At 41.0% G+C, this 12,893-nt stretch overlaps 1 protein-coding gene across 1 annotated transcript; it reads left to right on the top strand.

The window, feature by feature from the left end:
- Positions 1-1,125: 1,125 nt before the first annotated feature.
- Positions 1,126-3,147, top strand: LOC124915797. The gene is made up of 3 exons (XM_047456556.1): positions 1,126-1,465; positions 1,835-2,547; positions 2,824-3,147. Exons 1-3 carry the CDS (start codon positions 1,126-1,128, stop codon positions 3,145-3,147), a joined length of 1,377 nt encoding a protein of 458 aa, XP_047312512.1.
- The last annotated feature ends 9,746 nt before the right edge of the window (positions 3,148-12,893 follow it).

Here is a 12,893-nt window from a genome sequence, read left to right as displayed (position 1 = left end):
TCAAGAAAACCGCTTAAACTCAAAAGTTGCAAAAAAAAAAAAAAAATTCTGCCTATTCAAATAACCGGTTAAATTTCGATAACCAAAGTCTCCGGTTAAAGTACAAACACCGCAACATCAAACGGTTTCAAAAAGGGGGGATTGCGTCATCAAAACTGAAATCGAAATTTTTGAGGGAAATTTGGCGCCCAGAAATTCCCGCTCACAAATCCCGCCCTTTACTTCCCGCCTCTATGTTAGCGCCCTTAAATCCCGCCCTTTAATTCCCGCCAACAGATTTCCGCCGTTTGGATTACCGCCCCTTGATTCCCGCCCACGGTTTGCCGCCTTTTTGGCTTGGAGGGAAAATTCCCGCCAAAAGGTGATGGGACGGCTTTGCGACGGTTGGACTTCCAGACCGCGCCTATAAAAAGGGTCCTTGGCCATTTTATTTCACTCTTACGCGAATTGGCTTTCTCTCTCTAGCTCTCAAACTCTCTGATTCCGGTTTCTCTCTTGATCTTTCAAACTATCTCATCAAATGGGTCGTGATTTGGCACTCTTCAAACACATCATCCAAGTGGATTTTGAGGAGATCCGACAAAACGGTTCGGTTGCGGCAAAGGAAGTTCTTGACCGGATTTCCGAAGCCAGACTAGAGTATTTCCTAGGCGGCCCTTTCGTTCTCTACGGGGAAGCAGTTGAAGAATTCTTCAAAACCGCATCTCTCACTGGCGACAAAATAACCGCAACTGTGGGCGGCAAACAATTCTATATAACCGAAGAGTCGGTTGCGGAAATCCTCCGTTTTCCAACTGATGGCCGCAACGCTTCGATGGAGCTAGATCCAACAACATTCGAGGCGGCTTGTCAAATTCTCTCGGCAACCGGGGATCCGGTAAAAGTATCCGGTAAAAATCGACATTACGACCGGAATACATACCGCTTTGTGACATCTTCACAAAGTCGGTTCAAGCGAGAGGTGGAAATCACGACAACCTCACCAGGGCCAAAATCGAGATGCTTATCGGTTTGCTGGACGGTATGAACGTCAACTGGGCAAAAGAGATTTTCCGAAATCTACAAGACATGGTGAAACCGGATTCCACCCGGTCATGGGGATACGCCATCCCTCTTGGAAAAATCATGCTCCACCATAACATCAACACCGGTCCTGGTGTTCTCCTCCCATCGAGCAAGATAATAAGATCCAAACAATTCCGGGAAAAGAAGCAGCCGACCCCCGGCTCTACAGGTGGCCGAAAGAAGAAATCTACCGCCAAGACACCGTCTCCGGTAAAAGACAAGTCCGGAGGCACAGACAAACAACCTAGGGAATCTGCGAAACCGCAATTTGAAACACGAGATGAGGAAGAATCGGCTTCCACGTCTGACCGAACCGGCTCGCAGAAAACCGATGAAAATCCTTCCGATAGAGAAGGACCATTTGAAGAAGATCAATCGGCTACAAGTCTTGACAATGCGGGTACAGCCGCAAGCTTAGAAAACACTTAGGCCGGTACAGACAGCCGTGGAGAGGAAGAGATTAGCACTGACAGCGACCAGAAGATGGTCGGAATTATAGTGCGCAGAATCTTGGAGGAAATCGAACTGCGAGTTCAAGCGGCTGCCGCAGTATACCGGGAATGGCACGAGTACCGATGCGACAAATTCTTCAAACACATGTTACCGGGCCTAACCGATGAACAAAGTTTCAGAAGGCTGAAGGAGATAGAAGAAAACGTTATAAGCCTCACAAATGCCAAAGATCCTAACGAAGCCATGGACCGACACGCAATCGTGAAACCGCGTGCTCGGCTACAAAAGCTAACTGTATGTATCCGAAAGGTTTCAGAAAGGCATGTTGCGGGAACACCGAAGGCTAAATTACAGCTCTTGGTGTTGGATAAGCTTGAGATAAAGAAAGGAGAATTCACTGAAGAAATAGATCGGCTTGACGCGGTGCACAGACAGCGAGAAACAGCGCATTCTCCGCGTCTTGAGACCAATGACGGTCAGAATCGAGGTGAAACACCTCCTCTAGCGGATCCGGTCATAAACGAAACTGACGAAAGAACAAAGACTCCTTTCACCGGGCCATTTGAAACGGATCGACCGGGGGATACAGAACCGGTTGTCACAGAGGAAAAAGTAAAGACTCTTATTCAAGAGTTTGCCAACTCAAAGGTTCGACCGTGGAAGAGGAAAATCAAGAAAGTCGCGCGCCAAACAATCCTGTTAGCCGAAAAGACGAGGGATGATCTTGTAAAGGCAGAGGTACGGATCACAGACATCGAAGACGACTACCGGAACGACACGGTTCTGCACAACGATCATCTTCAGCAAACCGAGGACTTGGAAGATAAGACCTCAAGGATGGTGGATGACATGGGTCGGTTTGAAAGGGAAACCGAGCAACAGCTCACAAAGGTCGATGAAGACCTGGGGCGGTCATGCAACGAAGCCGCTTCCACACTCAACAAAGTCATTAGCCTCGAGGAAAAGAATGCAAGCCTTGAGGACCGGAATACCCAACTTGAAGCCAATCTCAAGGCGCTAACCGAACAGGTAAATGAATTAATCAAGGCCAAGATTAATGCTGATACAGCGGTTGAGGAGGCAAACGCCCGAGCGGCTAAGGAAGTTCAAGATGCGCTGGACGAAGAAACGCGGAAAGCAAAGGAGGCACCGCGACTGTCTGAAGATGAAATAGCCGTGCGCGAACGAAACACAGCGGCTAGATATCCGGGACTTGCGAAGTCCATGGCAGCTCAAGCGAGCAAAGATGCAGAGCGGTTAAACGCACAAAAATAAGGGCTCGAAGAATATGCCAGGTCTCACAAGAAGACCAAGGCGGCTTCTTCCTCTCCAGTTCCGGCAAAACGAAAACGGAAAACACCATCAAGGAAGGTTCAAATAGCCGGAATGCTGGAAAGGATTACCGAGACAATCATTGAAACTCAACCGAATCCATCTATGCACACCGAGGATGAACTTGAAGAAAACCTCGAGCCGTGTTCTACAGGACAGCGAGTCTCCAATGCGGTTCCAATCAGCACGGGCGGTCAACCGCAAGCTGAAGGTTCATCTTCAAGACCGGATCAACCGGATGAGGAAGAACCAACCGATGCTATGATGAAAGACTTCATATTTTCCGAATCAGAATAGGGGCTCACTTTTCCTAATCTATGTTTATTTCGGTGTCTATATAATATTTTCCCTTTTTCGGTTACTTCTATATATATATATAAAAGCCATTTTTGAAACCGGCCTATACTTACATTCCTACATGGTTTTGATAATTTTAAATAAAATAATCAAAAAGGGAGAAATTGATAAGATAAAAGATAATAATTTTCCAAAATTTTTCTCAAATTGTTTTAAAATTTTTCGAAAAATTCTCCCAAGTTAGTTTCAAAAATCCGGTCAAATAAAGAACCGGCCTACGTTTGCAATCTTACATGATTTTGATAATTTTAAATAAAATAATCAAAAAGGGAGAAATTGTTAGATAAAATTAGACCGGTTCACAGAATTTAACACAAATAAACCTTCCATGCAGGAACAAAGAACCGGACCAGTCAAAGTACTCAACCGGTTTGAGAAAACCAACCGGTCAGATCACTCAACCGGTTAAGAAGCTCCACCGGTCAAGTTATCAAACCGACCTGAAACATGACCGCTCAAAAGAAGGCTGGAAACACCAGACAGCCAGTCAAGCAGCTTGATCAGGCTGAGGTTCAGCTTCAATCGCTTGATCATTGAACCGTCTATAGACTAGAACTTCATCTTCATCATCAGAATAGATATTGAAATTTTCCATTCTGTTGTGAAGGTCGAAGGGTACTGTAGTGTTTCGTTCAACCGATTCAGCAAAAATAACATGAGATGTTTCTTCAACCGTTAAAGTTCTAGTATTATAAATTCTATATGCTTTATTTATGGCTGAATAGCCCAACATTATTCTTTCATCGGATTTTGCATAAAAAGCGGTCAAATAACTTTTGTCGTTGATGTGAACATAACACTAACAACCAAAGATCCTAAGATACCGGATATTAGGAACTTTGTCATGGTATATTTCAAAAGGAGATTTAGTAAAACATTTAGTAATTAAAGACCGGTTTTGAGTATAACAAGTAGTATTGATAGCTTCGACACAAATGTTTTTAGCAACACCCGAATCGGCTATCATGGACCTTGCGGCTTCCTTGAGAGTTCGGTTTCTTCTCTTAGCCAGGCCATTTTTTTAAGGTGTTCTAGCACTAGACAACTCGTGCCTAATACCAGAATTATCATGAAAAGTAGTCAAAATGTTGTTTGTAAATTCGGTCCCTCTTTCACTTCTGATTCGGTTAATTTAGATAGATTTCTCATTTTGTATCCTTAAAATTAACTTTATCAGGTTCGGCGTAGCTTGATTTTTAGATTCCAAAAATGTTACCCAAGTAAATCTAGAATAATCATCAACAACTACCATGGTATAATGCATGCCTCCTAGACTTGTTACTCTAACCGGACCAAACAGATCCATATGTAGAAGTTTTAAACATCATTTGGATTGAAAGTTTCCTTTACTTTTGAAAGAAGATTTTATTTGTTTTCCTATTTGACATGCAGCACATATCTTATCTTCGGAAAATTTGATGTTTGGAAAACCATGAACCAGTTCTTTAGAGCATATAAAGTTTAAGGTTTTGAAGTTTAGATGGTTTAGCCGTTTGTGCCAGAGCCAGTTCGGATCATTCCTAGCTATCATGCAAACAGGATTTTAAATTTTAGTTTTCCAATTAACTTTGTAAATGTTTCCTATCCGGTTTCTGGTGAGTAGTGTATCACCCTGATGATTTTTAACTATGCATGCATGTTTATGAAATTCAACCGTGTACCCTATATAAAACATTTGACTGATACTTAACAAGTTAAAATGCAAGTTTTCTACTAAAAGCACGTTATTTATGGACAGGTTACCATGGACAATCTTACCCTTGCCCACGGTTCTACCTTTTGAGTTGTCACCAAAATTGATCATTGCTTCGGTTTCATAGATGATGTCAGCTAGAAGTACGCTGTTGTCGGTCATGTGTCTTGAACACCCGCTGTCCAAGTACCATTCTGAGTTTTCTAACCGCTTCAAAAATAAATAAATATTTACACCTTTCTGGTACCCACATTCAGTTGGGTCCGTGGTTGATTAGTCCCTTTGGGATCCAAACTTTAATAAGTCAGATCACTTTCCCGTTGATAGTTTTAATTGATTTTCCGGTACCCGGCTTGACAATTTCTTGTCTGCCAAATAGTACCTTATGTTGTTGTAATGGTGATGGTATATTAGTTCTTGTTGAACGTGTGTTGGTTTGTCTGTTTACTGACGGTTGGCTTTCCTTCTCTCAGGATGAAACCATTTCTACGAGTCAGTTGGTCCTACATATTTTAATTCTTTTTCCGGTGTTAAATCATGTTCTGCCTCAGTGCCGGTTGAAGAGCTCTTAACAAATCTTATAAAGGGAAGATTGTCTTTTGTGAGTTTCATCCCGTTTGGAGAGGTCTTGTTGGAGGATCTGTCGTTTTTGTAACCGAGACCGTATTTGCATTTAGGATGTCTTTTATAGTTATACATTTGATTTACGGCTTCACGGGATCTTTCCCAAGCAGTTGTAACATATATGGTTCTTTCATCTTCTTCGGTTATAGGTTGGACTGTCTCCTTGAGCTTCTCATTCTCTAAGGATAGTCCGACCGGTTCATATACCGTGGTTTCGCATGGCTCACCAGCGGTACCACTTGACTCTCCGGTTTCATATTTTGACAAGTTTCTGAACTCAGCGACCATGTCGTTGAGTGTAGTAACTAGATCTTCTTTAGTAAATTCATCAGATGCGAAATCAAATACCTCTTCTTCATGTGCCATGAAGCATGTAATTCTTTCTTCTTCGTTTTTGGTATCGGAGTTAGCCCAATCATTTCCACTGTCGGATGCAATGAGTGCCTTCTGGATTTCAGTTCCTGCACCGGTTTGTTGATTGTTGCTCCTTTGATAGTTGTTTCCTTGGTTGTAATTTGTTTGGTAATTATTTATGTGATAGTTGTTTCCTTGGTAGTTGTTTCCCGGATTTCGGTCGTCTCTCCTTGGTTTCCTGCATTTTGACCTGTAATGACCAAAACTGTCACAGTTAAAACATCTTACATTTGATTTATCAACATAGTTATAGTTGAAGTTGTTGTTCGATGGTTGATTCCTCTTCATGAATCTCCCAAATTTTTTTGTTAGCATGGCCATCACGTCTTCACTAATCTGGTCAGCGCTTTTGACGGTAGCCGGAACGGTTGATACATGAATCGTTGGTTCCACCGATGTCACCAATGCTCTGGTTGCAGTTGATGTTGATGCTTCGTCTTCGATCCGAGATTTTATCTCGAATTCGTAAGCTTTCATATCCTCATACACGTCGTGCAGCTTCATCTGTTCGAGGTTGCTTGATTCCCTCATCACCATGATTTTGATGTCACATGCACTTGGTAAAGATCTCAAAGCTTTTATGATGATCTACCGGTTATCATATCTCTTTCCAAGTGTTTGTAGCTCGTTGACTACACTAGTGAATTGGTCACTGAATTCTTTCATGTGTTCTCCCAGTTTCATCTTGATGTTCTCATATTTTTAGGTTGCCACCAAGATTTTGTTCTCCTTAGTTCTATCATTTCCCTCATGAACCTGAATGATCGTTTCCTGGGCTTCCTTTGTATTTTGACAATCCGAAATTTTGTTGAACGTGTTGTCATCAATCGCTTCGAAGATATGTCTCATGCAATGGTTGTCCATGTTATTTCTTCTTCGATCTTTAGTCGTCCATGTTTCTATCTCCTTGTTAATCTTTATCGGTCCCTCCTTTAGAACTTTACGCATCTCATCATCGAGCGTGATCAGATGTAGGTACATTTGTTTCTTCCAGCCGCTAAACGCTTCACTGTTTAGTATAGGTGGCTTGTCTCTGTGGGTCAAGCTTCCCATCTTCTTTGGTTTCTTGAGTGTTAAGATTCTTGCTCTGATACCACTTGTTAGGATTGGGATCGCCCTTGGAAGACCGGGGTCCGACTTCTTAAGGGTGAACTCTTAACAACACAACACACACACTGGTAATAGTCTGATTAGAGACTAAAACCACTTCTTAACACTACACAAGCTGTCATAAACCTCTTGAACGGGGTTTAAGTGCGGAAGTGGTTTATTTCAGCTTGAAGCAACACACACAGTTCGGTTTGGAGGTTATTTAGAATGACATATCCGTTTAAGGAGAAAGCCGGTTTGATTTAGGAATATATTAGTTATCTCGGTTTATATGTTTCGATCCGGTTGAGGGAGTTTAGTCGGTTTCACAGATTATGACCGGATCATTGAGTTATGTACTTTAGCCGGTATGATGCTGTTTGACTTGTACCTGCACAGGAAGATTGAGATTGATTAAGTCTTTTGGCCGGTTAAAATTAATCTACTTAATTTTTCTAACAATTTCTCCCTTTTTGATTATTTAGAATAAATATTCAAAACTTGTAATGTATGGTCAGTTCAAAATTAACTTACTTAATTTTTCTGACAACGTGTCTTTCAATGTTAAAAATATGACTAAAATACCCAACAGTTAATTATTTCTTAACTTTGCATTTATTAGGAACATTTAATGATGACTACTATTGGGAAAAGGCCTTTAAATTAAATTACGGTTTTATTTCTAATGATGTCTTTTGAATACGTGACTATTCAAAGTCTATTTAAGAACGACTTGCATGGCTAAAGGGTTTTACGCTATTTGCAATCTTAAAACCTTAGATTGATCTCCTCCTTCTCTCTAAAAGATATCAAAATGTCTTCTCTCTCACAATATCTTCTCTTGTCTTCTGTTGTTCTCAAACTCAAAATGTCTGCTAAAAGAATTGTCTCTCTCTCTCACAATATCTTGCATATAGACTTTGAATCGGTCTATACTCTTGTACAGTTGAGGAGATGTTCATATCTTTGGAGGCGTCTGGCCTCAGAAAATTTCTCAGCGGTCCTTATGTTCTATATGACGAAGTAGTCCGTGAGTTTTTCAAGACAGGGAAAGTGGTTGAAGATTCTACCAAGGCGACGGTGAACGGCGTAAATATTTCTATCTTTAAAGTCATTTTCGCCAAGTTCTTTGAACTTCCTTCTGAGGGTCATGTCTTTGACGTTGCAATTCCGGCCGAGATCATTTTAAAGATGCAAACCGTCTTCTCGGACACCGATAGTCCAATCAACATCAACGGGAAGAAGAAATCCTTAAAAATTCAGTTCTGTCTTCTGAATGATATTGTCGCGAAGTCGCTCCAAGCAAGGGCAGGGTCCTTTGATCTCTATACTCAAGACCGGTTTGAGTACATTGTGGTATTAACCAAAGGAATTCTATTCGACTGGGCGTCCATTCTGTTCTCAATTGTCTGTTAGATGGTTTCTCTATCGAGCAAGCAGAGTGTGGGCTTTTCAGTCCAACTTGGCTGGCTCTTGGAGCATCTAGGTGTTCCTATGGGTGAGGGTGAGGATGTTAACCCTGCCGAATATTTACAGGCGTTTCTTTGAAGGGATCCTTGGCAAGGATGAAAATCACTAAGGAATTAAGACTTGAATGCTCTGTTCCTCAGACAAGTGGTCAACCGATCACTCATTTCAAGCGTTCGGAATCCTTTGGCCAAAAAACTCCCTCTAAGAGGGCTAGGTCTTCTGCTATGGAGTTCGTCACGAGCTCCAACAGCCTAAAGAGGTCTTCTATCAGGGATTCTGGAGAAGTTGAATCCTCTCTTAAAAGGGAAAGACAAGAGAAAGCCCCCATCGTTGTTATTCCTCTATCTTTACTCTCTCCGACTCATTGAGCACACGTAACGAGCAGTCAAGAGAAGAAGTTTTCTAGGACATATAATCCTAATGTTGATAAGACGGAAGTCAAAATGAATCCAAGAAAGGCGTCCATAGATGTTCAAACGTCATCTAAGGTAACTTCTTTTGTTCCTATGGTCGTAGTGCCCAATATTGAAGTTCCAGTGGTAGAACAAGCTGAAACACCAACTGTTGAGCTAGTTGTTCAAAATGACGAATGTATTCACAGGGAAAACACGTATGCTCTCCTTGATGAACCATTAATCGCAGATTTTGTTGGTAATATTAACATTTCAACTGAAATAGAGCAGATGACAGTGCCTTTGCCTACTGCTGATGTTATTACTGAACAAGTACCTGTTCAGACTGATGTTGCAGCGTCTATCGTTGAGACAAATATAGAAACACCGGTTTAGAAAGCAACTGGTATTATTAATGAGCTTTTAAAAGGTGCATTCCAAAAGTCTCCTTCACCTTTTGAAATTTTGATTATAGCCCACAGGGCTAAAGGAATCTCCTTTAGAGAGACTGCTTCTACTCCTAAACCTATTGAAGTAGCAGGGAAAAAAGATGTTGCTGAGGATGCTCCTGAAAATATATATGAAGCCAATTTAATCTTGGACCACATCTTGGAGGATGTTGAGGTAAGAGTTGTTGAAAAGATCGAAGCCTTCGACACGTGGATGAGTCACAGACTCTATTCACCATACAATGAAATTATTTCCAGCAACAAGATTGTAACGGAATGGAAGGAACTTGTGAGAATGGAGAAGTGTATTCTCAAATGGGCAAAAACAACAACTATCCACAAGGAACTTAAAAGAATATAACTCATCGTGGCAAGTGAGATGGGGCGTGCTCTTTTTCCTCTACTCAAGGCGAGGAAGAAAAATTTTCAACTCCCTCGATAGGGATGCTCATTTAGAGAAAAAGGCTCTGAAACGCCTTGACTTGCTCATGGAGGCATACTACTCTACTTTCCTCGAATACATTCATGGTACAGGGTCCTCTAGATTTGATATCTTTCAATCCGAATCATTCGGGTAGAGCTCAATTGCCAAGATGAGGAGGAGTCGGTCATTCGCATTGATGATATTCCATCTCCCCAAGGCGAGCGTCGTACCTTATCTAGAGTTTAGCAAACACTGCCTCCGTCTGAAGCTCAACAAGATTCTCTGATCCTTGAAGAAGATAAGGTAGCTGCCCCTTAAGCTAAGAAGACGTCTTCCATTTAGAAATAGACGTTTGAAGTTCCCCTAACGTCTGAACAAAGAAAGTCGCCATCTGTTGAGGGGGGACCCTAAAAGTCTTCCGAACAGCGACTAGCTTCACAAGATGAGGGGGAACCCTCGAAGCCGTCTAATAAAGAGTAGACCTCGTTTGTTGAGGGGGAACGTTCTCGTTCCCAAAGAGCTACAAAATCTGAAAAAGCTAAGTCCTCCTCTTCATCCGAAGAAAAGACATCTGAAGAAAGACTGTCCACTCCTCCAATCATTCATCACCTATCTCTTATGAGAACAATCGGTTCTCTTCATGAACATCTCCTTAATTTCCTCTTCAATCTAAAGACATTTCAGGACATGTCAATCAGCTGTGTGGTGAGATCCAAGATGTCAGAAACGACTCTAGAACCGTGATGAATGCTCCTCTAGAACCCACTCAGGACAAGGAACAAAAGCATTCAATACATGTAAATATGCATGTCAATCCTATTCGCTTTTTCCAGCTCGCTCGCACGTTGTATCCTCTACCCGTCCTTCATCTAAGGAAGCCTCTCCTGGAGATGCAAACTTTTGCACAACCATTATGGGTGCATTGGGCACAATACAACAGAACTTAATAGATATGTTGTCTAGACTACAAAATATTGAAAGAGGATCCGCAGCGAACAAAGAAGTCGTTACTACCATAGTTGCTACTCAAAAAGTCACAAACAAAAATCTATTGCAAAATACATATTAAGTAAATCTTCTTCACACTCAGTACATAAAGCTGAAAAGAATTTGCACAGACAACATTCTGATAATCATGCTGAATCGAATAACTTCAATCTAGAGATTCACCACGAGACAAGGTCCTTAATTGAATTTGTACGTCTTCAAGTAATGAAGGTTGCAAATTCGCTAAGAAGTGCTCTGTAGAATGTCTATAGAAAGCAAAGATTGTTGCAAGGCGTTTTTAGGCTGAAGAAGATGCTGAAGCTGCTCCTGCAAAAGAAACTCTCATTGTTGTCGACCCTGATAATGTTAAAAATGGGGAAAGAAGCAATAGAGGGGGTTCAAGTGCCACTCGTGGAACACGATCCAAAAGAAAACCTACTCAAGGTGGCCGAGGTAGTTGTCAATTTGATAGAGGTGGCCATAGTCGTGGAGGAGATAGAGGCGGTGGTAGTGGTTGTCGAGTAGTTGGTCGTCTTCGTATCCTTCTAACTAGAGAATCGATTCTTCAAAATGCAGATCCAAGATTTAGAAGGGAAGGATCTTAAATATATTATCTTATGTTATGTACCCTTAAATATGCTTAAACACTTTGGGTAAATTACTGTGTTCGTATTTTTTTTATTTGTGCTTTTAACTTGATTGTTGTTGTGTAGTTTTAACATCATCAAAAAGGGGAAATTGTTGAGGAAAAAAATTTTAAAAAAGAAAAGAGAAAGTTAATTAAGAAAAAAATAATTTAATTAACTTAAAAGAATATAAACATTTTTTTATGATTTGGAACATAATTTTGATGATGTAGTTTGAATAAGACTAAGTAGTCTATTTGATTTTTGTAGGCACAAATCTAAAAGACTTTGCTACTTTAAACGCGGTCTGAAGAAGACAGTCATAGAGGTCTTACGTAGTTAGACGACAACATCTAACTCCTTTAGATGCGGTCTAAAGGGTAACGTAGTTAGACGAGGAAGTCTAAGTCCTTTAGACGTGGTCTATAGGGATACGTAGTTAGACGAGGAAGTCTAACTCCTTTAGACGCGGTCTAAAGGGATACGTAGTTAGACGAGGAAGTCTAACTCCTTTAGACGCGGTCTAAAGGGCAACGTAGTTAGACGAGGAAGTCTAACTCCTGTAGACGTGGTCTAAAGGGATACGTAGTTAGACAAGGAAGTATAACTCCTTTGGACGCGATCTAAAGGGAAATGTAGTTAAGCGAAGAAGTCTAACTCCTTTAGATGCGGACTAAAGGGAAAGTAGTTAAACGAGGTCATTTAACTCCTTTAGACGTGGTCTAAAGGGATACGTAATTAGACGAGGTTGTTGGGTCAAATTATTTTGACTAAATGTTGAAATAATTTAACTACTGAGATTTTGATGATGAAATGACTTATAAGTTTTGATGCAGGTGTATTGAAACAATATTTCATAAGACTTGGAGGTCATTAGACCAATTTTTGGCATTCAATGCATAGAATTAGACGTACAGTCTAACTCATCGAAGTTAGACGTGTAGTCTAATGAATGCATAGAATTAGACGTACAGTCTAACTCATGGGAGTTAGACGTGTAGTCTAATGAATGCATATAATTAAACGTACAGTCTAACTCATCGGAGTTAGACGTGTAGTCTAATATATTTGTAATTAGACGGATTGTCTAATTTATGTGGAATTAGACGTGCAATCTAACACAGTAGAGTTAGACGTGCAGTCTAATAGAAAGTAAAAGTTAGACGTGCGTTTAACTCCTTCAGACAAGTCTGAGGTAGAACCGGAATTGGACGTGCAGTCTAACTCAGTGGAGTTAGACGTGCAGTCTAATGGTTATTGGATAATTAGACGTGTAGTCTAATTGATGAAAGTTAGACGTGCATCTAACTCCTTCAGGCAAGTCTGAGGTAAAACCGGAATTAGACGTGCAGTCTAACTCAATGGAGTTAGACGTGTAGTCTAATGGTTATTGGATAATTAGACGTGTAGTCTTATTGATGAAAGTTAGACGTGCGTCTAACTCCTTCAGACAAGTCTGAGGTAGAACCGGAATTAGACGTGCAGTCTAACTTAGTGGAGTTAGACGTGTAGTTTAAT

The sequence above is a fragment of the Impatiens glandulifera genome, chromosome 9 (genome assembly GCF_907164915.1).
Source record: "Impatiens glandulifera chromosome 9, dImpGla2.1, whole genome shotgun sequence".
Taxonomy (NCBI): domain Eukaryota; kingdom Viridiplantae; phylum Streptophyta; class Magnoliopsida; order Ericales; family Balsaminaceae; genus Impatiens; species Impatiens glandulifera.
This window is presented reverse-complemented; position numbering and strand designations above follow the sequence as displayed.